General features: G+C 38.2%; 1 protein-coding gene across 1 annotated transcript in view; it reads right to left on the bottom strand.

Moving 5' to 3' along the window:
• The window catches only part of LOC108243441 (polypeptide N-acetylgalactosaminyltransferase 18-like), a 139,079-nt gene that overhangs the window by 29,025 nt on the left and 83,202 nt on the right, over positions 1-26,852 (bottom strand). The window contains exons 5-8 of the mRNA XM_017428868.3: positions 19,719-19,916; positions 16,063-16,177; positions 6,061-6,246; positions 5,240-5,377 (exon numbers count right to left, since the gene is read on the bottom strand). Coding sequence (XP_017284357.1) covers positions 5,240-5,377; positions 6,061-6,246; positions 16,063-16,177; positions 19,719-19,916 — 637 coding nt within the window. The remainder of the gene's footprint in view (positions 1-5,239; positions 5,378-6,060; positions 6,247-16,062; positions 16,178-19,718; positions 19,917-26,852) is intronic.

Genomic DNA, 26,852 nt, shown 5'->3' with positions numbered 1-26,852 from the left:
AGTCATGCAGACACTTTCCACTAACCTTCAACTGTTTTTGGCAGCTGTACAGAAATCAACAAGAAAAATCACCTGTACTTCTTGCTTTTCAAAGTTATTCATTTAGTTTGGCTACTTTCCACAGACAATTAAAAGCTAAGTGGGAAAATTACGTGAGATTCTGTCAGGAGATTAAATCTTCTTCACAAGTACCTTCCATGCTGTTTGTCTAAATTATACAAACAGCTGTTTTTGCATGCATGTTCAAGAAAAATCATTAAGTAAAAAAAAAAGCGAACCAGGAAGTACAGAAGAAAAGAGAAGAGACTTTTCTCTCAATCATTTTCTTCCTCGATAGGCTTTGACAGAGGAATGCTGCAGGGCATGGCTGGCTTGTATTTGTTCATATCTGAGCTTTTTTTTGTTTCTGTCACTTAGATTAGATGGTCAGGAGTCATGTTTGTGGTGGAAAACTGATGCACTAATATATAAAATAGCAGAAAACCTCCATAAATAACTGCAGCTCACTTTCAAACCCAAATAACATGATGCTTTCATGCACTGCTGGACGAACTTTAGCTTTAATAATAGCATATATTTACTACAGCAGTTGCTTTTATTTCCATGCAGTTAAATGAACTTCTCAGCCAAGCTTTCGTACTGATGATGAGAGAGTAAAACTTTAGTTTTGTCAGCGTTTTCTAAAGATTGTCAAAGACATTAAGGTCTAGACTCTGAGGGGACCAGTCCATGTGTAAAAACGCTGTCTCGTGCTCCCTGAGCGACTCTCTCAGATTCAGCCTGATGAATCATGGCGCTGTCATGTTGGAGGAAGTCTGCGCCGTCAGAAACAAGAAGAAGCAAACAGCTCACCCTGTGGATTCAGGGACTTCAGTGACCTCTTTTTCTCTGCAGAAAACAAAGCTGAACCTATTGGAAATGCGTGTTTGATATGGCAACAAAATTGTGTTTAATTTTACAAAAATGTTTAATTTCGCAAAAGCTCTGAGTTGTTCTGCTAATTGGGCGTGAGACTGTACTAATTGTGTGAAGTGTTTGGAAAAAATGGGGCCTCTGCTTTCAAAACAGCAGCAAAGCAATCAGAATGGTGGATAATAACTACTGCCATTTGTTTGTTTTTGGAAGAAAAAACAAAAAAACAAATAGAATTTCAGGAAACTTGTTGGAGAAAAACCGACTGGGATCTCTGTTGTTGAAGCTGAAATATTCAGAGCTCACTTTGACGGAGTGGGGGTTGAAAATAGAACGTGTGGATTCATCAGAACATCGGAGGTTTGTCTTTTCCTGGAGCGGCTGCTGTACGTCTGCGTGGAAGTAGATCAGCATCCAGATCCCGATTCGCTAATCGCTGCGTGAGAAAGACACTTCCAAGTCCTTCGGGTAAACGCGTCTGCTGAATGAATTAATGTAAATTTAAAAATAGCTGCTTACTGTTTGTGGAAACGGAACAAAACAGCTGATCTGCTGAACATCAGCACTATTTCAAAGCAAGGTTCAAATCGTCCCTAAATCTAAAAAAAATCAGACTATTGCTGCATGTTTTGTTGAAAACGCAACCACATTCAAGAACCCTGAGTGGTATTTCATCTAAAAAGGATCTGTTGTTGTCGAGCCTCATGCACTGTACGTTCACCGCATTATCAATATTCGATGGCACCCGTCTTAAATCCGCCATTCAAGTGACCTTTAGAGAAAGATGATTTGAATAGAAATGTGTGTTTATCTGTTCAGGCTGTGGTCTGAGCTTCACTCTGCTTTAGCCTCATTCCTCATGTAGGATAGCAGCACACAGATATTCTTCTTTTTAAAGATGAATGGGAAACCCGCTGGCTGCATACTAAATCACATCCCTGAATGTGCCATATTCAGAGTTTATGATGAGCAAAGAGGGGGTAGAACCTTCATTTCTACTAATATCTTTTGCATACACATAGATCTTTCCTTTATTCTCAAGAAAAGTTGGTCTCATTCGGGCGACTCGCTGCTAAGAAAGATCACCGGCTTCGTCTTTACTTCAGATTCCTTATTGCATCCCAGCGCCTCTGCATTCACATCACATTCGGTCCTAAAGGGGTTTCAGCACCGTGCTTGAGCCTTTGAGAGCCGAGCTCAGCTTTCTATTACACAATATCTCATGTTGCTGTCGCACATCAAACGGCAGTTCAATAATCTGATATTTTATTGATCCCCCCGAGGGATTTTCTTTTCCTCTCACGTCATTTCGCAGAGAGGTTGGAGGTCAGGTTTGGCTACACACAGCTAAAGCTCCGACCTTGTTAATAAATCAGCATTTTGCTCAAAGGCACTGCTACAGCTAGAAGAGTGAGAAAGTCTCAAAACAAAGACTAAAACATGAGATCTAGAAGTTCAAATGGCAACACGCAACTTTCCTCCCAAGGATTTCCAAATGGGTTTACTGCAGACAGTTTGCCTCAGAGCCAAGCAGCTACAAACAGCTTTGGAAATAAGAGAAAAGTAAGAAATATGACTATTTGGTTTTATGACATTAAATAAAAAGCACAATTATGATGCTGTAGATAGATGTGACTGATTTCAGAGAGAGCTCACCTCTTTTACTCTTTTTAAGCTCATTATTCTTGCACTGCATCACATACACAAGATCTGCTTTAAAACTTTTAATACTGGAATCAACTGTGTCTGTCTGTTAGCAAAATATCTCATGAACTACTCAACCGATTTAAACGAAACTTGGAGAAAGTACTTATTGGGTGTACATCTATTTGTTGGACTCAAAATTTCATCCAGCCAACACAAAAATGGCTCGAACTCGGTCAAATTTACAGACATTTAGGTTTGATTTGGTGTGATAGCAGCTGAGTTTAATTCACGACATACACTCCAAGTGCTACACTTGGATTAAAACTTTGGCATCAACTGCTGGTGACAGAATTTTTCAGAAAGTAATCATTGGACGAACCTCTACAGCTCGTTAACTTTTGGAGTCAACTCAATTCAAGATGGCTGCCACAGCTAATCAACCTTAGAAAAAGACATTTATCTAAAGTGTGATGTGGTTGTACTCTGAGCTTTAACAAATGGGGCAAGGTCTCACAATATTACATGAGATTGTGCATAAAAGTTACAAGATTTGACCAAAATGTCTATAACGCTGTCCTTTCTCATCTAGGATTTTAGATTAACACTCTCATATAAAAGGCAGAGGACAATACGCATTTCTTCAAGGAAATCTAGGCCTTTAATGTTGTTGAAAAGTTTATGATATGAATATAAACAGTTTACAGATTTCCCTGGAATTTCAGCTCAAAAAATATCCCTTTATTTCAGGATTTCTTTTGGGTGAGTGGTGTGTTTCCTCGGCTTTTGTTAAACGATGCTAAAAAAGAAAAAGGCCGCCTGTAAACAGCTTCACAGATGGTATCACACCTGAACACTTGTTGCTCTCACTCCACGAGGAATCTCCTGAGCTGTGCCGCTTTTGTAAAAGAAGTCAGATCTGCATCCTTCAGATGTCACATTTGCAATGTTTTCATCTCACTTCCTCAAAGCCGACTTCCTGCTGGTGCTCAGCAGTGTTACCAAAAAACACACTCGACGATCAGATTCTGTTTATCAAACAACAAACACGAGAGGTTCAGAGGCACTTTTCAGAGATGCGGACACTGTTATTGCTGATAATGTTTCAGAATTACCTCACCTTTCCTTTCCCTCAAACAAACAGGACCAATGATTAATGACTGAGTGGTAAAATAAACATTTTGGACCACTTCTACTCAGTGAAAGAAGTTTGAAAATATCCAGAATCTTAATCAGAACTAAAATCGTATTGTAAGCTGACGGACCCAGCTTCAGACTAAGTCTGTTTTTCTTCTCCTGTCGGCGGTGGGATAATACTCCTCGGGTTTCAGCAGATTTCTGTCATTTTTCAATTATGCAAAAATCCTCCCACAGCCATCAGCTGAAGAGAAGAACAGAAATTAAGGGCTATAAAAAAGTCAAACCTTTCCTTACCTGTCTGCTGTGATTTAATTTGGCCATGAAAGCTTTTATTGTGCGTTTGGTGTGAAAGTATTCTTGTTGTTAATGTAAAAGTTAAGAGTTAGAGCAGAAAAGTTGGCCATCATTATCTGCCCTCTAAGTTCTACGCTGGTATGCTTTCATTTATAAATCCTTCCTTGGTCTCCTGCCCTTTATTTATATTCTAAGACGTCACAAAGACAGTCCAGTCTCATTTTGTGCTCCGAGGATTTTAGTTCATTCAGCGTCCCCTCAGTTTGCACAGAATCTGGCAAAAAAGGCCTCTTATTCTGCTCCATCTTCCAGGAATAAACTGCAGCAAGAACTCAGATTGTCCAGTTTCTTCACATTTTAAGATTCATTTTAAGATTCATTCAGACCCTTTTCTTGTTTTTAGGTTTTGTTAAAACTCTGCTCCCTTTTAAATGTCAAGATAATGCTTTATGATTCTTGTGTTGTTATTTTTATGTAACTGATGTTCTGTGTTACAGGTGAGATTACTTGTCTTAATGAAAGTAAATGAATAAACAAATTTGTTACCGTATTTAAACAGTGGAAGCAGATTTTGGAAACACATTATTACACTTCCTTCCTTGCTATCCAGGCAAACAGGACAACATCATGTTTATATGCACACACTTTGTGTATGTGGACACAGTACATATTACTGATTATATGCATATTATTATTGGTGCAAAGGTAGCTGAACATGTCTCAGGCTTCAGATGTAAAACTTGAGAATCCTCCAGAACTCAGAGGGATTTCTAATCTTAATTAGCATTGTGTGAACCTAATTCACAAGAGATTGAATATAACAGAGGCTCATTAATTTGTGTAAGTTTATTTGTATAAGTCTGGAACAGCAGGTTTAATTAAATATTTAACTAAGAAGGGCTACAATTAAAGGTCTTTGAAAATATATTTAGCTGAAGAACTGACATGTGATAATATATTTATCCATTATTGGAACACCTGGCTGATAATATACCACAAAAATACTTTTTTTAATGAAGCTAAAAATCTGGCACATTTAAAAAATAAATTTACACATCAACAAACAGCTGTATGAAGCTGTATTTGATGTATTACAAACTGAGGCAGAGGAACATTATTCTGTTCTCCAGTTCTTTTTAAGCAGCGGGCTGGAGTCCAGATTTATGACTTATTCCTGCAGGATATTTATGCCAGTGTATTCTAATATAACACCCCTTTTTTTCAGGACACACTGGTAAGAGAAACTCACAACTCCATAAGCAACGGTGTTGCTGTAGGATCGCAGCTCTGGGTAGATGTTGGACAGGAACCAGCTGAACGGTCGACATCTGAGTTTGGACCGAAGGGCCTTTCTCGCAGAGATGTCCCCGATGTCTATTCCTGAGTTCTGTGGGAGAAAGTAAACAGAAACTTGTGATGTGGACTTCTGGCATTTCACCATTATTTTACAAACTTGAGTGATGCAATAAGAACAATGTGCTCCAGCTTTCCTATTTGCAGTGCTGCAGGGTGGGGAAAAACAGTTTTAGTTTCCTCTACTGTGTTTATTTAGTTCTTTTTTTAAAATAAAGTTTCAGATGGGCAGTTGCAGAGTTTTGGCTTCTTTAGCTAAATTTCGTTTTTTAAAGTATCCCAAAATACTGCAGTTAGATTTAGTTAAAGTGCTATTAACACCATATTTTGGAAGACTTGATCCTCACATGAAAAATGGGAGATTTAACAGGATTTTGTTTAGGATATTAGTGGCAGCACAGTTTTATATGTGCCTTAAGGCTCACTCATAACCTGTAGTAAATGCTCCTCCAGGTAGATTACAGGTGTATAACGTCCTCCGTCCTCAGCATGAACTGTAAAGGGAAACATTCACTTCGAGTAAAATGGACCTAAAAACACAAATCTGCCCAAGCTGCAGTCAAACCAGATTCATGGTAAACTGGTAAACTCTTGACTGCACGGTTCTGGTTGCTAGGAGATTCCTCGCAGAAATCAGCACGAACACAATTACGCCCACGCACACGGGCTTTCAAACGCGGAGGAGACGAGAACCAGCCTCCGTGTGAGCGTGTTTACCTGCAGCGGGACATTCCAGGCCATGTAGACGTGACTCTTGTAGTTGTCCATCCACACCTCCGCCGCCCTCAGGGCGTTTCGGCGCACGTGGGCTGTCAGGTTCTCCGTGTAGGGTTTGTGGGCGCGCTCAATGTGGGCGATCCTGGAGCAGGGCAGAACCTCCACGCTGCCGCCACATTGCCACACCTGTTGTGATAATTAGTCATTGTGAGTACTTTCACATTAAAAGGTACAAACACTTCCTGTGCGCCTGCCAGGTTTTTGTCAGTGAAAGCCCCATAAAGCAGATTAAATCCTCGCCGTGACAGAGCCTGCAGGATAGAATTAGTCAAAGAATAAAGGTATCAGAAGAACCTGCGGAGAAGGCCCATCCAGGTGCTTCTATTTTTACCACTCTGCACTTTGTTGAAGGTGGAAGCTGTCATATATGTCTGCACAGGTCTAACTAACGCTTTGACAGCCCCATACAGCATTCACTGTGAAATAAGTCGAAGCGTACAGCCCTCTGGAAGTAGAACCTGTTTGAGGCAGAGTTTAATTTAAGCTGCTCGATGTTACAAGAAGCAAAAAGATACACAAAAATCTCTGGTTTAACAAGATTAACAATATCCTGTTTGATCAGACCTGGGTGAAACTCTTGCCCCGGAATTGTTTTTAATGATCGTCTGCTTGGATTCTAGTTCTCCCCTAAGAGTTACCTTTTTCTGCATGTGAAGCATTTATACAGAGGATGAGCAGCAAAATGTTCAATATATTTCTATTTTCCACAGGTGCAAAACTTATTTAACATCAGTGATGTTGTTAGTAACACAATGAAAGGGGTTAGCATTCCTTGAAGGAATGCATGTCGCCCGTCGCCTTTCATGCCAGAGTTTTACAGAAAGATCATCTTATATTGAGAAGTGAGGGAGTTGTAGCCAGCTACTACCACATAGTTAGTTATAGCCATTTGCATGTTTTCTAACGCCAGTTGGCTGCGGCAGCCATCTTGAATTAAATTGTCTTTAGAAGTCAATCATTTGTAGACACATATCCAATTATTACTTCCTTAGAATTGACTTAAAATTTGTCCACAGGTTCACAAGATATTTTGCAAACTCCACAGTCAAATGAACACAGAGTCACAGACATTATTTTGTTAGCTGGATACTAAGAAAATAAGTGTAGCAGCTCAAGTCATTTTTTATCTGTATGTAGTTTAAAAAATATAATGAATATCTAGTTTGAGAAGATCTAAATTGGGTGCCCCATTTTTAGATTTCTGCACCACTTATGCACTGCTGTCAGACTCCATGTAGGCAGTTTGGAGTTTTGCAGCAGGTCTTCTGCGTCTAACAAAGGTGCTGAAGCTCAACAATCATTTCACTCCTCCTGGACTTTTATATATTTCAGATAATAGCTGATATGTTGGCTGATGGTTTCTCACTCCTCGAAGCTTTAAATAGCTTTGAATAATTAGACTGTGTTTGCCAGTTTATTATAAACCCTTACAAACCATTTAAATACATTTTTTTTTAATTATTCAAAGATAAGTGAGCATACACATCTCCTGCTTCAGCATAATTTCAGAGTGCTCCTCCACTGTTTTTGTGCCGCTGCTCAAGGGGCTTCCTGCTAAAAATATTTGAACTTTTTTAGAAAAAAAGCTGGTGTCAACATAGTTATTGCTTTTCAGGCAATCAATCAAGTGGCAAGGAAAGGTCATCCTGGTAGCTAATTAATGAAGGAAGAAGCCTCGGTGCTGTCTATTGTTGGTTAGTCTTTTTATGATCCAAGTCGGTGTCAGACAGAAAAGCCCATTCGGAGAAGCAAAACATTGAATGTTGCCGGCACCCTTTTATGCTTCAGTGACCATGGAAAGTTGAAAGCTTGTGTGAGCTGTGTAATCAACACTCAAGTGAGTGGATGATTTTTACTGGAATAAAAAAATACGTCCCAGCACCCTGACAGTAGAAGTAGAAAAGCTTTCAGCTAAGAAGAGGGCTTTTTCCTGTTTTCTCCACATTTTTGTTTTGTCCAAAGTTTAATGTATCAGCCCACCTCTCTAAAAGTTTAACCAATATATGGCTGCACACTCTCACAACCCTTCCAGTTCGAGGTCCCTTCTGGTTCACGCACCTTCTTCTTTTAACATCAGTCTGTAAATATTTAGGAGCAGAGGAAACGGGCTGCTGGAGTTTCTGGAAGGAATGTTGTCCTGTTCTTGTCTGATGGAGGATTCTAGGTGTTCAACAGTCCTGAGTAGACTTTGGTGAAGTTTTTGCTTTATGGGAGCAGATGTTGTTCTAAAACCTATATATACTTCCCTGCATTGATGGAGCCTCTCCAGATGTGTGAGCTGCCCATGCCAGAGGCACTAATGCACCCCCATACCATCAGAGAGGCAGGCTGACCTCAGAACAGTTCTCCTCTTTGGTCCAGAGGAGACACATCTGTTCACATCTGGCTTCTTCTTTGCCTGATAGAGCTTTAAGCAGCATTTGTGGACGGCACGGTGAACTGTGTTTACAGACAGTGTTCCTGACCAGAACCAGAACCAGCCTTGACCTTTGACCTCAGAGGTTTCTACAGATTCTTGAAAAGATTTATAATATTATCAACAGTAAATGATGGTGAACTCAGTATTCTGGATTTTCTTCTTAAAATGCTCTTACTGACCTGTTGCCAATTGCCCTAATTATTTTCAGATTTCTCCTCCAGCTGTCTCTTATTTTTACCACTTACTTTTACAGCCTTTTGTTTCCCCTGTCCCCAGTTATTTTAGTTTCAAAATTTGATGTGTTTATTATGTTCCATTGTGAATAAAATATGTTTATGAGATTTGCAAATCATTGCATTCTGTTTTTTGTTTATATTTTACACAACGTCCCAACTTTTTTGTAACTTGGGTTGTAAACAAACAGTGTCATGCAAAAGTGTAGAAGTTTGCTGTAACTTTAGCTTATGTAGTGTCCTTTTACACCAGTATGCCATTTTTATAAAGAGTTGTTCTTTAAGCTCAATTTAAAATTGTTTGGCTAGCCTTTAGCCTACCCTGGAAGAACCTTCTGCCCTTTTCTTTGTGCTCTACCTTTTATGACTAATGTCATGGCTGATAAGGTACAAACCTCTAATAACTATTTGACAGAACATCACTTCAAAACTGACAGAACTTTTCCTTTAAGAAAAGAATGCTGTGGCAATACTAAAAACTCTGCATTGGGCATTATAAAAGTTCAGTGTATTAAAAAATACTGATTTGAACTGAAATTGTTGTTGTGTGTATGCACTTTGCGTTTCTGCTCTAATCTGTGCTGCTGAACAGCCTCCTTTCGAAGCGCTGCTGCAGAGAAATAATAAAACTGTTGCTCTGGCTCGGTGCCCGGAAAGGGGCCAAACTCTGAGGTGGCGCACCGCACGCCGCTTTCAGAAATACTTCAACGTCCTCTCCGGCTGCGATTTACAGGACGGGGTTGAAGTGACGCCATTGTTCACGTGTAACAATCTGTGTCTGAGGATGTGGGTGTGCAGAGCGAAGGGCTGACAGGGAAGAAAAGGAGAAAAAGAAAAATCTAAAAAAAAAACGTGAAACATGAAACAAAATGTGACGAGATAAAAGCACAGGCAGACAAATTGGGAAACACAGACAGAAGATAAAAACATGGTGAAAGAAGGTCTTTTTTGTTTTGTCATCTTCTTTTTAAATAAAAAGCCTTCACCCATGAGATAAAAAACGGTCACGCTGCAGGGTGATGAGGCTTATGTCCTTTGAGTGTCTGAATGCGGTATCGCGCGATTTGAATTCAATGCTTATCATTTCCTAAAGGAATACATATCACCTGCAGACGTTTCACACTGAGATCATCTTATGTTGAGAAATGATGAAGTTAGAGCCGTTTTGGTCAAACCTTAAAAGTAATATTATAGGTAATCTCATGCAAGATTGTGATGTCTCACGTGATCTGTCAGCTTCTACCATATCAGCATATCTGAGCATAATATCCACGGGTCCACTGAGGTCGATTTGCTGTGGCTGCCATCTTGAAATTAATTGTAAACATACAGCCAACTGTTACTTCCTGAGAGTTTTAATAAATGATATATTTTGCTAATGGTATAGACCAGGGGTGTCAAACTCCAGGCCTCAAGGGTCCCTGTCCTGGAAGTTTTAGGTGTTTCTGCTCCAACACACCTGATCCAAACGGTTTAATCACCTCCTCACCAAATCATCAAGTTCTCCAGAAGCACGTCCACAAGTTAGTCCTTTCAACCAGGTGTTTTAAAGCAAGAACACGTCTAAAACACGCAGGAGAGCGGCCCCAGAGGAACAGAGTTTGACACGTGTGGTGCAGACAAACAAACGCATGCAGAAACACACACAGGCAAAAAACAACGATGCTCTACCTTCGCCTTTGTGATAATAATTGTCATTCAAACAAAACACAGCGCATTTACAGACATAATTGTTTCTCAGTTCTTGTAGAAGGCAACAACAGATTAAGTTGTGAATTATAAATCCCATCAAGGAAAGACTGCAAGTTGAGATAACAAAAACCGACTTGAGACAATCAGTATCAAATATGAACAATATTAGGCTTCGGTGCAGATGAAGCTTCATGAAAGCAGTCTTTATCACAATGTAAGCATATGGACCAGAAATACAGAGCGCTTTGGCAAAAACTGCAGAGGAAATAAATGAAAAAACAACAAAAAAAATCACATTGGTGATAACAAAAGGCGCCGCTGTTTGGTTCGAAGGGGATGGAAATAGAACAAACTGACTGCTTTCTGCCTAAAACCTTGGACTGAATTCAATACATGATGAATTATTTAGAGTATAGGAAATACTCTTGAGATAAGAATGCAGAACTGATTCTGTCAAAGTCATCACTGCTCATTTACATAATTATCAATTTGAAAAAAGGGAGAATTTGAAGCACACCCTACATCGGCAAAAAACTAAAGCATTGACTAATTCCTCTGATGTTTTCATAATATAACTGAGGACAGTAACATATTTTCGTGTATCATTATTGGCTTGTTAGTGTTTCATTTGATGGAATGTTCAGAATGAGGAAGAATAGCTCTGTGGAAGAGCTTCAGTAGAAATAAAATGTCCATATTAATGCTTTTCAACACATTTGTACAGAGCTTATTGAGTGCTGGAAAATTAAACAAGAGCTCAGCTGAAATTAGTTTTCTCAGTTTGCAAAACGTCTGCTCTGTTTAGTAATTTGTTCTCTTTAGTTTGCAGACAAACTTATTATGTAAAAGAGAAATAAATAGAGCGTTTTAAGTTCAGCGAAGTTGAGCAGATTCTTACCTCCGGAAATATTAGCTCCTAAACAGAGCAGTGATAAACCACCATGGTAGAGTAGACAGGAAGTTAGAAGCTAATTTTAACAAATACAGAGCATGGTCTGAGCTGGACTAATACCAGAAGTGTTTGTTTAAGCAAGCCTATTCTGCCTCCACATGATTTTAGGGTTTTATGATGATGATTTTAGCGCTGATTTTAGTTGCACTTTGTAGCACTTTGAGATTTTTGTTAATGAAAAGTGTGTTACAAATTAAAGTCATTATTATTATTATTATTATTATTATGAGCAGCTGTCCCTAGAGACAATCACAAAGTGCATCATCTGATTTTAAACCTTCAGCAACCCAAATATTAGTGATGAGAGCAGAGCTCACAAACTCTTTCAGGTTCTGACTCACAAAATAACAGTACCAGCGACCTCTGACCCCAAATATTGCTGTTTGAAGTGTACAACCATTGCAACCATTATCCATTCGTAACAACTGTTTTTAACATTTTCTAATAGTTATGACAAGAAAGTGATGTCAGCATTCATCTTTGAATTGATTTAATTTTTGGAAATCATCTGAAGACTTCTCACTTGGCAGTTCCTGATGGAAAGTTGAAGAGCCACTGAGCTGGAGTAAATCCCTTCTTATATTGTGATCTTTTGTTCATATTTTTACAAGAATTTGGATCTCTGAAGTGCCCATCTTCTCGAGCAGGTTCACTTCTTTTCAGACCATGTTGTGATTTCTGCAGAAGACCACTGTTTCTCAGCACACCGTGTGACTCCAAGTGCAGAAACAGAACTGATATGTGAGCAGAGCAGCAAACAGCTGGAGGGAACATCTGATGTAATTTAGAAAAACCCAGACTGCACGGGTCACGACTGCAACATTCTCCCCTGCTGAGAAACTGGCTGTTCCTGGGCTTCCTGTTCAAGCTATACTGAATAATCCATTTATTGTGCTAAAAATCAACAAACATTTAGCTAATTAGTCTCAACAGAATGGGGGGTTTTCAGAGCAATTATAGTTTAAGAATCTTATAATAAAAGTTAACCTCTAGCTGCAGAGGCACTTATGTTTTCGTTCAGTTTCAGTCCAGTCATTGGACCTGGCCATTACAGCATATTGTTTAAAAAACAAGAAAGGTGAAAATCTAAAGGACAAAAGAAGAAGTACTGGGCTTAAAAGTCAAAATCATGTCTTTAAGAATCAAGAAAAAAAAATCCAAAGGCCTGACATAGGAGCTGAGAGATGCATCAACCTTCAGTTCATCTACTACTGTCAATAACTTGTTTTGCTAAAATACAGTTTTATATATTTTATGTATTTTATGTCAATCTGTTATTTTTGGTACTTGTTAAAAATTCAACTGCAAAAATAGGCCTATGGTAACAAAATGCCTAAAGATAAAATAAAAATAAAAATTGTTCTTTGTTGGTTTCTCTATTTTTTGCAGCATGTAGACACAACACAGGTTCAGATGAACCATACTCCTTCACATTTGTATCATCTCTGTAGAGAGCAAAATAAGGTAATTCAGGAGTATGCAGTGGGTGGGAGATATTCAGGTTTACAAATGTCCTCCACAGAGGACAGATTTGAACTACTGGTAGTCAGGAGGACAGCAGCAAGGTTACACGAATCAACAAAAATCAACACCTGAAAAAAAGTAAGTATTTTTAGTCAGGAAAGTGTCCTATTTGTTTACATGAAGGGGTAAGACTTGGGGACACTTGTCCATTGTGACTTCAACTTCCAGCTTCTGGTCCTGTCTCTGGGTATAATACAGCTCGATGCTATAAGAGCTTTCTTTGTGTGAGTCAAAGCGAACACAATCAACTCCTGTAATTAGCGTACCTGACCAAAACTAACAGGTGTCACACCCACAGCAGCAAAGGGCACACTGAATTATGAAGGTTGGGTAGCAGCAGAAAAACAATCAGAGAAACATCACTCATCACTCTCTGAGCAACAACATTCATCATCCTGGAGACAAGAGTCTGTTTGTTCAGCTGGTTTATTGTCATGGCGTCATTTCTCAGGCAGTGCAGCAGCACTATACAGCATTTAATGACAATTACCTGACCTTTTATAGGTTTTAAAGTTCATAAATAAGAAGTCAAAGAAACTGCATTTTTTCAAAAACGCAGTTTTAATGCTGAGTGCTGAATGACTTTAAGAATGAGTCGTTAAAGCTAAAGGAAGCAGAACACAAGCTAAAAGGAGCAAAACAACAGCTAAAAGCCTGAAGCAGGAAAAGACTAAAAGCTATAGAAAAAGCCAAAAGTAAAGTAGCCTAAAGTTGCACAACAGAAGCTACAAACTAAAATTAACATAAGATGACAAAAATAGAGCATGTATGCAGATTTACTTTTGGAGTAAATCCAATTCAAGATGGATGCCACAGCTAATCAGATTCTGCCAGTTCAGTCAGTTTTACATGTGGTGGTAGCTGAGAGTCATCCATGACACATACTCTGAGCACGGCATCTTGAGATATCACATGAGGTGGCACACAACGTTATTTTCTCAACAGAAGATGATCCTAAATGTGGCAACCGGTATGCATTCCTTCAAGGAATACTTGGCGTTTAATTTTAATAGACCGTTTCAAACTAATATTGCAAACCAGTAAATGTGAATACTGATATAACATAAAACTGATATTATTTTAATGGCTACATATAAAATTTTCACCTTCTTCCAGGCCATTGGCCTCCCACATTTCACGCCAGCAGAGCAGACAGTTTGACCTTTGTGTCAAAAGGTCACTGAATGCAAAACCAGTCTTATTTCTGAGCAACAAACTGGTGTCCAGTCACAGTGTTTTTCTGTAAATAATGTACTTTTTTTGTTGACAGTATTAAAAATGTATCTGTGCAAAAGTCTGGGTGAAAGCTTCCAATCCAAGAACAAAATCAAAGCATATGATGTGTTTCCAATTACAGACTTGTGTTTAAAGGTGTTACAAATCTGCAAAACAAAGATTCTTAACAAGTTCCTAAATCCTAACAAATGGTATTGCTCTTTTTGATTTTCTAACTCCTAACAAAAGCTTTGTGTTTTACAGTTTTCTGATGTCTACATGTGAGGTTTTTGAATAGTGTAGGAGGCAGGTGGTGTGTGGCAGAAACACAAACAGCTATAATAATAGATAATAATAGTGTTGCTGTAACGCTCATTTTGACAGAAGAGGCCACAGTATGATAATTACCCAACAGCCTCACTTATACAGATCAGCTCATTGAGTTTCAGAGCCAGGCAGTGAATCTGAATGTGTGTGTCATCGATGTGTGACATCTTCACCAGGCTGCAGCTCAGATCAGCGTCGACCAACCCGATGTGATCGAACACGTTCTGTCAGAGTACGTAAATCACACCACGCTGATCCTGAGTCAACAGTTTCTCCCCGATGTTTCCTGCATCCATCAAATCAAATCAAACCTCAAAATACCGGAAACTTCTCAGGACTGATTTACAACCACTTCTCTTCTGCAGAGAGCTCTTCTTTTGGAGAAATGATGAGGAATATACAGCGAGTGCAGGAAGTGTTGCTGACACCATGCATTGAAATGACCTGGACATGCTCTAAACCCTGCTGTGAATACAATCAACCTGAAACTTTTAATAATAATAATAAAGGAAATAAACAGAAAATAGTGTTGCAAAAACATGCAAGAATTAAAGGCCTAGCATTCCTTGAAGGAATGCAGAAAGACCGCCACCTTTTATGTCAGAGTTTGAAATTAAAATCATCTTTTGATGAGAAGGGACAGACGTTTAGCCGTTTTAGTCAAAGCTTGTAAATGACATCATGTGGGAACTCATGCAATATTGTCAGATTTATCAGCCTTCAGAATGTGTGTTGAGAACGACTCTCAGCTACTACCATATCAAATATTAGTTGAATATATGTAATCTTGACTTAGTTATAGCTATTTTTGTGCTAGTTAAAACTGATAACCTGCAGGGGGGGCATTCTGAATTAGGATGACTCCAAAACATAATAAGTTGTAGATATATATATAATTATTAGTTACTGAAAGTTTCATTAAAATCCATACAGTGGTACATGGGATATTTTGCTAACAGACAAACAGGGTTGGCTCCAACAGTTAATGCTACAGTAAATATCTTGCACAAAGAGTAGCACATGGAAAATGTGTTGTGAATGACTGCCAGCTACTTCCACACCAAAATCTTAGCTCAATATTTGCTAAATTGACTGAATTATGGCCGTTTTTGTGTTTGTGCTGTGGCAGCCATTCAGACACACAAACACACACAAGCAAAAACATTATTGCTCTGCCGTCGCCTTTGGCTTGAATGCAATAAATAGAAAATAACATCAAAATAATGTAAAACCATGCAAGTGAAATGCAGTAATTATGCAACGGAGGTATTTGGTTGTTGTTACATCATTAGTAATCAGCTCAGTTTCCTTGACTCACACTAAATGAATAATGTGGATGACTGATAAAGCTCCCATCTGTCAGAGGAAAGGTCATTTGTCTCTTTTTGCAGGCTGAATGTGCATGCTACTCAGAATATTTTAATTTGAACAAAAACAATGACTGAAGCAGTTGCTGTATGGAGAACATAAATAACCCCGTGTACAAGACATGTTTAGGGATATGAATATTAGGTTTTTAAAACGTTTTCACGTTGGCATGCAGTCGCCACAGATGTGCATTGAATAGGATGCAGTCTTACCCTGATGCCAAGTTCCACATTTTCCCCTCCATAAATTTCCATGCCCTCATCTAGCAGCCCAATCTCCTCAAAGTATTTCCTGTCGACCACAAAGCAGCCAATCAGAGCCGGACTCCTGAAATAGAGAATGGAGGGAGAAAAATCAAATAAAAACGAGGTGGTCGGAAAACAACAACATTGTTGTTGAATGCATAGCAATATGGTAGTTTAAATGCAAAGTATTCTTCAATACACACATACAAAAACCTTCACTTAAACCACAATTAGCTCACTCGGAGAATAACACCCCGAGGATCTCTTTCTTTTAAGAATGCTGCACATTTGATGCTCTGAAGAAAATCTTAGTATCTCATTATAAACCTATACCAGACATTAGACTTACAAATGGTGTCGAGACGGGAAATCAACATCAAACTAAAGTGGAGTGAAAATAACTCATTCATATTCATGCTGTCACTCCCACACATCTCCTTCTTATCAATATGAAATACAACACTACTGAAAAAAACAAAAAAACATCTTGTTTGGGTGAATTTATCTTTCCTGGGGATACACAGATTGGCATACCGCCAAAGACCCTGAAATTTTAAAAAATAAAATAAAATAAAAATCATGAAGCAAGGCCCTCCAATAACACAATATTAACTTTCCAGCCTCCAGGTGGAATCACACTAAAAATCTGAGTTTTATATATAAATTAAATGCCTAACATGCATTGAGGGAATGCTTATCGCCTGTTTCATGACAACGTTTTAGACTAAAATCAGCTTATGTTGAGGGATAATGGTGTTATAGTTTTGGTTAAACCTTGAAAATAATATTATGAGTGATCTTATGGGATATCTCACATGATCATGAAGGAACTCTGTGTGCTGTGACTGGCTCTCAGCTGCATCAAGTTTCACCTCAGTATCTGTAAAACTGACTGATTTTTGTGTTGTGTTTTGTGTCAATGCTCAGCTACTACCAACCCAAATTTCAGCTCAATTTCTGTACAATTTACTGTTATGTTTTTAGGATCGCTTTGCTGTGGCAGCCATCTTAAACTGAGTTGTCTCCAAAAGTTAATCACTTGCAGATGGTCTGAAAACGGTTACTTTCCAATCGTTTCATTGAAATCTGTTCAGCAATTAATGAGATGTTTTGCTAATGGTACAGACAAACGAACACACACGCAGGCAAAAGCATTATCACCGTGCCTTCACCCACCATCTTCGGTGGCGGGTGATACAAACGAACAGCTCCATTGTCCTAATGATGGTTCAGTTCTGTTGCAGTTATGTGATGTGAGTTATCAGCTCTGAAGCCTCAAAGAGAGCGAAGTAATGAACAGTAACGATGCATTAGAACATGCATATTCAGAGCTTCATTAAAACTGTCCTTCACAAATTCAGTCTCAGAGCTCAGGGAGTGTTTAGTGATTTAGAGGCTGCAATCAAACACCACCTTCCTTTTTTTTTCCTCCCAACCTCACTCTACGTGAGCCCAACTGCTGCTGCCGGAGGTCTGATGGGAGTTAGAAGGAGAGATCATATTTCTCCAGTTTTAGCTTTTCTCCATCGGCTCGCTGTCAAATTCAGAACAGAGGCAAAAATCTTACTTCTGACATCCAAACCTCTCAACAACCAAGCTCAAAGATCTTATTGTTCCATGTTTTCTTATTTATATATAGTGTATTTTATATTATTTGTATGTATTTTTTGTGGTTCCTAGAGTTTCTAAAAGTAGAACAGGAGGCAGACCTCTCAGTTATCAGGCTCCTCTTTTTTGAAAACAACTTTCAATTCCTGTCCTGTCTTTAAGACTTGGCTTAGGACTTTCCTTCTTGATAAATCCTATGGTTAGGGTTAGCTTGGGTTTCCTGAGGTATCCCTTAGTTATGCTGTTACAGGTTAAGATTACGGGAGGAAGATTACTGGTGTTGTGATTCTCTCTATGCTCCATGTTTGTGTTTGCTGTTATTGCTGCCATTAACCTGCACCTTTCTTCCCATAGAAACCACACCTGGACCAATCCTTCTGTCTGTCTGTGTCTCTTTCCTGTCCCCTCAAACCCCAGCCGATCGAGGCAGATGGCCCATCCTGAGCCTGGTTCTGGTTCTGATAGGGGTTAAATGTTAAATGTGAGTCGTTCCTTTTCACTATCACCAAGGTGCTGCTCGGGATGGGAAATGCAGCGACATAACGATTCAATGTAATTTAGTTGTTTCCTTAGAAAGACATCTTTTAGTAATTGTTGATGTATTGTATGTAAATGTGTTGTATTATAATTGGAATTTATTGGCTGCAATTGGATTTGAATCTGAATTGTAATAAAAAATTTGACTTTTATTTCTGTTGCATATTGTCCTGAGATGACTTCTGTTATAATCTGGCACTCTTGTCATGATCAGGGTGGAAGGAGGTGAACCCAGTATGCAGACTCATGATGGAAAAAATAATCTAATTTATTAAACAAATAATCAAAATTCCAAAACAAAGGCTGCAGAACTAAACGTAACAAAACCCTAAACACAAGAACACGGGAAGCAGCACATACCGGCGGGGAAAAACTGGACAGCACATCAGGGAGGCAAGAGTTTGACAATGAACCAGCAGGGAAATGTGGAAAGTGACTGGGTTTTAAAGGCAGAGGGTGATTAGTGTAAGTGGGCACAGGTGAGATGATTAAGGAGCTAGAGGCAGGTGTAAATGGGTGAGAACGGGGAAGAGAGAGAGAGTAACTGAGGAGATGTGAATGGTGGCTGAGGCACAGGGAAGAGACAACTAAATAACACAAACAATAAACTCAAACTGAAACATGAAGACAAAACAAAATACAAAAATCCAGATCCTAACAACTCCATGAATAAACTGAATTGAATTGATTTTTGGTAGTGATAAAGAAAGCAAAATGTTTCTTCAGTGAATCCTAAAAAGAGCCCAGAAATTTATTTTAAAAAATCCAGAGATGGGGATTGCAAACAACACTTACATTTAAAACATTGTTCAGGTAAAGGAGTATCTCCCTTAATAAAGACAAAAATCTAAAGTTGCTCTTTGGAGCCAACGCAGTGATCGTATTGAGAAAAAGGTATAAGATGGAAAAATAAAGAGTGGGAGCGATTCATCCTCCTCAATTACAATATTGAACAGGATTTGTCTGCTTGTCTATAAACATTGCATTCGCTTCCTTCAGACCACAACAGCAGACACTTTTGCAGATTCTGGTGAGTAAGCTGTTTCAGTTTTGTTGCTGGGTTGTTTTTCTGAAGCAGTCTCCAATCAGACACTGAAGTGCTGTTATCCACTTCAGGAAATGTGCAACATCTGTGCGTGGCACATGCAATATCAGATTTACACTCTCTAAAATTTGTATAATTGCTCCCTGCCTCTAATGTGACAGTTAACTGCATCCCTCAGGTTTAATATGGGTTTAAGAATATTAATACAACATTTACCAGAATTTACACAAATAATCATTCATGGGGATTAGAGTGCAAAAGTCATAATGTTAAAAAATTAGCTTATCAAATGATCTTATTAAAAATGCTTCATTATCTTATGAGGGAAATTATTGTTATTTTATGCAGTGATGATTTTGCCTTTCTTTTATTATAAAACACATTTTCTCCATGAAAATGACTGTTGAATTTTCCTGAGTGAAGTTCCTGTTACCTGATCGGGGCTGTGTGGTTTCGCAGAATCCACCAGGACTTCGGGGGGTTCAGGTATCGACACCAGAGCTCCCAGTCGAAGCCCTGAGCAGACAGGGGGTATTCTTCAATCTCAAAGGTGTCGTACTTGATGTTGTCAAAAGACGGAGACACCACGCGGGCCCGGTCCTCCTTGATCCGCTGTAGAATGGGTTCTGCCCTGAGGGATGACGAAAGAAAGAAGCCAAATGTCTTTAATGTCTTCTTTAATACTGTAGGGTGTTACTTTCACACGTGTGTTGCGTTTGCAGGGAAATCTGACTTAAACTAGTCGTCAAAAGGTGTTTAAGATGTTCTCCCAGCTGCAAAGCACATTAAAAACAGGTGTGATTATAGTCAAATCAATAACAGATCTTAAGTAAAAACATTAAATCAGGGTTGACTAAACTAGACTTCACTAAACTGCTGTAAAGGGATAGTCTGGTCATATTTTGAAGTAATCTTTAGTCAAATAAGTATTAATGTACCTTATCAGCCCTGATATTAATCTATCAATCTTTGCTCTATGACTTAAAATACTGTGCTGCCAGCCACCAGGGGGCGCTCATCCATGATGGCTTCAACTTCCAGCTTCCAGTCCTGTCTCTAGTTACAGTATATCTTGATAGTAGTAAGTACTGATAACTATTTGACAGAACATCACTTTATATATGACCAGACTGTCCCTTTAAAAACCTTCAGTAGAACTTAAGTTTCTATATTTCCTGGAAAATATTATTTACAGTTACATCTGTTAACAGCAATTGTGGAAAGTGTCAAATGTTTCCTACAAAATGCATTTGTTTTTTAAATGAAACTCAACAGGATGCTAATTCTGAACGTTTGGGTTGTAAAGTGACACAAAGATTTAAATAAAACCCACACAAAAATGAACAAGTTGTACAAAACCAACAAGTAATAAATTAATTTACAAATAACTATCCACCAGCTATTATCTGACTCAAAGGGTAATCATCTGAATAAAACTCAAACTTTTAGAGTTTCATTATACAGAATACATTCAAAGACTTTGTGTTTCCAAAGATAAACCAGCCAGTGAAACGATCTTACAGTTCATTAAAAATTAATACACACAGTAGATTGAATGTTGGTGAAATTTACATAAGATTATGCAGAATGAGTTTCTTTAAGCGTGAGAAAGTTTAATAAAGAGTTGCTGCTGCTGAAAAGAGTTAATTTCCACATTTTTAGGGTTAAGGATGATGTAGAAAGATAAAAAGATATGTAGTGATTGGGTGATTTTAACATCTGTGAAATAAATTCCACCTTAATAAAAACTGTAAGCCTTCATAGAGATAAAAGTGACAAACTTGTTCCTAACAAATTTAAATGTGAAAACATAAATCCTCAACTTTCTGCTTTGAAAAACATTAATGCACAAACTTTGAAGCAGTTTGAGCCTTTTTTCCATCTCTCAGCTCACTGATGTGATTTATGGAACTTAAAATCCATCTTACAACATTATGTCTTGTCAAAAGATAAATTAAGATTAAACTGGGAATGTGTGCATTTTACTGAGTCTGGACCGCGTGGGTCTCTTTGCATTTTGTAAACAATTTATAATCTCTGCCTTATCCAAGTTGTCATTTTTTCAGCTTACCAGCAAACAATCGAGTGATTAATTTTAATTTCAGTCTCCAAAAATTCAAAAACCTGTAATACATAAGCATCAGATAACGCTGAATGCAGCAAACAGAAAAATGGGAAAAAACAACAGAATCAGACTCAAACTAGGGTTAGACAACATAATTAATGTCTCATTTTTAGGATTTGATGTTTGGACTGTTGGTAATCCTCTGTATCTGCTGGAACAGTTTGACCAAAAGAACAAAGATTTGGTGACCAAGAATCTGAATAAATGGAAGAAAAATAACCTAAGAGATGAAATTATTTAGTGCAGGGAATCCACAGTAAACAGAGCAGAGTGAGACTGGATTAGGAAGGTCAATCCCTCGGTGAGCGGTGAAGATGAAACCGAATCAAAGAGCGAAGGAGTGAAGGTGAGGCCTCCTGAGGGAAGGTAGCACTCTCACTGAGACGAGTCAGCTGGGCTCTGCAATTTCAATTCCAGGAGAAATCCATCTGCACAGAACCTTTTAAATTCAATCAGAGGGGAAGTGAAGGAAGTGGCCGGAAAACTCAATCCTCCTGATTGCAGGTTTGAGTGTAATACGAGGGTCTGAAGAAAGTCCAAATCAGAGCTAAGAGTTCAAACTATTGAGCACAAAAAACAGTCAGATGGTGGAAGATTCAGTTAATGGAAAATAAAAAACCGACGAGATGGAAGTGACATGTCCTAATTATTAAAGGCCTGGCATTCTTTCATGGAATGCATATCACCCGCTGTCTGTCGTTCCAGAGTTTTAAACAACATCAAAAAAAATCAAAGCTTGAATATATTGTTGTGCACAATCTCATGCAACATTGCAAGATGTCACATGTTTGTTGTGAATGGCTGTTAACTGCTACCACATCCAATTTGAGCTCAATATCCGTAAAACTGAAAGCGTTAGAGCTGTTTTTGTCTTGGCCACGGTCAGTTAGCTGTGGTGGCCATTTTGAATTGGATTGGCTCCAAAGGTTTATCAGTTGTAGATGTACATTCAGTTAAGGTTTTCCTGGACGTTTCATTAAAATCAATCCAGAGGTTCACAAGATATTTTACAAACAGACAAAGAGGATAGACTCCAAAGTTAATGGCAAAGATTTAAATAAAGATCTTTTACAATCTGTTTTAGGTCAATGTCTGCAAAACTGACTGTGTTATAAGACATTTGAGTGTTTTTTAGGTGAGTTGGCAGCCATCTTGAATCAGCTGGCTCCAAAATTTAATCAGCTGCAGACATCCCATGATCCCTTTCTGCAAATTTAACTAAAATTTAACACAAAAACATGCAGACATGGGCAAAAACATTACTGCCTCCATACTAAATGTCAGGGTAAATCTCAAAATTTTCTGAGAAAATATAGAAATCCAAATAAGTGAAGGAAATGGTCTATTACCAACAAAAGCTTTGAGACTTTACTCTCTGAGTGGAAGAAATATCCCATGTCTGTTAAGTAAAAATAACAATAAAGTTTCCATCACAGCACAGAGATATTAAAGAGCTGCAGAAGGAACAGAAAGGAGGAAAAGAAAACTTTCAATCAGTCTTATGGGACAAACTGCTAAAGGCTGTCATTTAAATGCAAAGTACACTTGAATGTCCCCAGAGGACACGAAGCAGAAAGTATGCCTCATGATCATTCATGTTTTATCAGTTCAGTCCCTCTGAGATATAAAACACAGATAATAATATTCAAAAGTTCAAACATAAGAGATAGGAGGAGGAAGGACCTTATTATGCTGCACATTGGCTCTTCCTTATGATCTGAAGCTCATCTCTGAGTTGCTTTTTGCATCCCTAAATATAATAAATAAACATAAATATATAAGGCACGCTCTCCTGCATTCAGTCAGAGGAGAAAATCTTTAAATCAGGGGAGGATACAGTTAGTAAAAATGAAAGGTAGAGACTGTGATGCTCATAATAATATATATATATATATTTTAATGGCTGAATAATAAAACGTGGTGGTGGGAAACATCAGATGGGATGAAGCGTAACCTCAGTAATTAATTAGCCACAACTTTTTTTAGGGAGAAAACTTAAATTATGTTTGAGAATTTATTACCCAGGATTTCTTGCAAAAATAAACTTTTTCTTTTTGGTGTTTTTTTTACTTGTGTGAGTTTACACACAGCTTTAGACAACTTAATTAGAAACTAAAATTACCACCTTGACTGTGCTGAATATTTTCAGTTAAATAAATTATTTTTTTATTTAAAACTGTTTTGCTCAATGATTTCACTCAGATGAACCTCCGTTTTTCTGTAAATCTCACTACTCATCTTTATGTCATGCTTCTAAAATAACGCCCTCCTTCAACACGTTCTCCAATCTGATCCACCTGCAGGCGCGTGAAAAAAGCACGACCTTTTTATTTAGTGCAAAGCATTCTTTCATTGATCTCAGCAGGAAATCTCAGCACGCTTTAATCACAGAAACAATGACAACAGAACGTTTGTTGCTTTGTAGATCTCTGCACATGAACACGGTAGTCTTATACTAATTGGGGAAATATAAAGATGCTAAAAAAGAAATAAAACTAAAAAACAATGGTTTAGGGAAAAATAGAGGGTAGAGTCATAAGGGAGGAAAATATTGCTGGTAATTAGGAGATCTTTGTTTAAATACTGTCAGTGCTGCTGCGTGGGCACACAAAAAACTTAGAAACACACAGAATGTTAATACTACCACTAATACTACTACTACTACTAATAATAATACACCTAAAAGGTCCTGGCGGAGGATCTAAAGTTCAAAATATTTTAAAACATAAAACGGAGTTCTGCCTGATGAGACCTGATCAGGAAAAAAGAATGACTAAAACGAAGCAGAAAATAAGATTTTATAAGAAATTTTCAGTTATTTGTCCCTTTCAAATTGCTGAAAAGTTCAAGTTAAATCCATCAGTGTGTGAAAACAGAAAAAACAGATCTTCTGAAACGACCACCAGCTGGGAGGTCAGGTTTTATTTCATAGTTTAATTTCAAATAATGTGGCGTGAAAACCCCTCAAATCTTATAGCAGTTCAAACAGATGTAATTTTATAGATTTTTGCACTGAATTAGAATGACACGTTCCAAACGACATGAGGTTAACGTCACAATCTGTGGACATAACCGTGAAATGCAAACGTGACGGAATTGTAAAAGTTGAATAAATAGTAGTTGAAACTTTTTGAGATTGCAGTTATTTCAAGATGGAACTTTATCTGCTTTAATTCTGGATTAGCTTGGCTTATCAGAATTAATTTCTGATTTTCCAAACTGTGACCATTCAGTCGTATGTCTACTGCAGGTAAGATACTGACTGTTACTGAATCTGAACATTTTTTATTACAATTCAGATTCTAACCACCAAAATGATGTTTTTGCACAGCAGAAATGAAGATGAAGCCATAGTCGGTACATTAAGTAACACCAATGTGACAAACAGAGCTGGAGTTTTGAATGCTAATTCAAATTTTACGTTTTATAAGAAAATTACTCATACTTTGCACAATTTACACAATATCTGTGTTTTTTACATGTTGCAGGACATCGACTTACAATTCTCTACTTGTTCACGGTAAATAATCTTCACAAAAAGCATTTGTTGCTCAAGTTGCAGTTGCTATCTTAGCTCCAGGGACCAAGATGTTCGAGTCAGATGGGACAAAGTGCTTTCTTAGGCAACATTTCCTTTGAGGGAAATTCAAAAGACTGGCTCATATCTTTAGATCCCACATTTTTTTATGTAACATCTCATTGTGTAATCGTCTTTTTTGATGCATGTTTTGTCGAGATGAATAGAGAAACCCTTTTAAAGTATCCAAGACGAAGGAGGATTATTGTGATAAGAACTAGATGATCTCTCTGATATAAAACACCCTGCAATTACTTGTGTTTGACTCAAAATAGGCAACACTGCAGATAATTACAAAGAACAGCAGAGACAATTAGTAGATCGAGCAATCAGTGCTTTGTGGATAATTATACAGCAATTTCTCAATTTTTACAAAAAAAAAAGACCCATCTGAATAAATCAGAAATTTGTGAAAGGGTGGGAGGGTTTCAGATCACAGCAGATGAAGGATTAAAAAGAAGTTGTTGTTTGAGCAGAAAGACAGAAATAAGGAAGAGAAGATCTGTTCACCCCTGTTGGAAAATACTTTGTGGAAAATGAGATTCATCACGGAAAATGCCGCTCACATCGAGCTACATCACCAGGCTAATTACATTTAACACTAAATTTTAAAACTTTTTTCTAACTGTCTTTCTTAAGATGTGTTGTTTTGTGTTTCTACCAAGAATGATTTCATTAGTCATAGACCAATACCCCGCAGTGGCAATATGTGGGAGGTTTGTGTGGGATTTGTGTGTATAAAGAGACAGAAAGTGGGGGATAAAGAGCTTGTGTGGGTGGTGGAGAAGCAGGGTTAGGAACCTTGTAAGTGTCTCTTCTCTAATCTGGAACACAGCAGCCAACAAATGCTCTTTTGGATCGGACCCAGACATTATAATGAAGTCTGTGTGTGTTTGCGTGTGCACAGCGAGACCTGCATCCACAAGTGCGTAACCGGCAGATTGTGTGCCTGTGCATCTGATTCAAAAATGAGAGCTGGATATTTTTCAGGCTGTCAAACTGATTAACAGGCACGAAGCCCTGCTGTTGTATCCAAGCATTTTCAAGAGGAGACCCTGAGGTGATGAAGAGTCTGCGGCTAAAAGAGATTTCTGACAGAAAAGCCGAAGTGTTTCAAAAGATAAAAAATTTTATGAGTCTCAATAGCTTCATCACGGTGGCAGACTAAAACATAACCAACGATGTTAATAGGGGCATTAATTAACTACTCATTCTATAACACAGTTCTTAATGGATTCATTAGGAAATATTTCTGCTTTGCATCAGTGTCCTTGTCTTAACATACTGTAACACATAGCTGGTATTATTCGAAGTCATTCCCCAGAAAGGGTAAGAATGTGAGCAATTTTTAATGAATATTTTTTAATTAAAATGCAAATGAACAGAAGAAGAAATTCCGTACTCTTATCAGATTTACATGCTATAAATAGGAAACACGGTCTCATCGTGAAAGTATGAAGCACAGGAAGGATAAAATGTCCTGACCCCGAGGACAGTGGAGAAGTATGGCACAAGCTAAAAAAAAAAAAAAAAATTAACCTGTAGTAAACTTATTCATCAGGTTTTCTTTAAAACTCTTCAGGCAAAAAAAAAGCATTTTAAATAACAATGTGAATAACTACACTTGTCCTGTGATGGACTTGTGACCTGTCCAGGAAGTTCCCCGTCTCTCACACAGTGACAGGAGACAGACACCAGCTCCACGCCACCCGGAAAGGAACACGTGGGTAAAGAAAATGGATGGATGGATGGATGGATGGATGGATGGATGGATGGATGGATGGATGGATGGATGGATGGGTGGACAGATGGATGGATGGATGGATGGATGGATGGAAAGATGGATGGATGGAAGGATGGATGGA

This window comes from Kryptolebias marmoratus, linkage group LG11 (assembly GCF_001649575.2).
Source record: "Kryptolebias marmoratus isolate JLee-2015 linkage group LG11, ASM164957v2, whole genome shotgun sequence".
NCBI classification, from domain to species: Eukaryota; Metazoa; Chordata; class Actinopteri; order Cyprinodontiformes; family Rivulidae; genus Kryptolebias; species Kryptolebias marmoratus.
The sequence above is the reverse complement of the archived record's forward strand: the minus strand, read 5'-3'. Positions and strand labels throughout refer to the sequence as shown.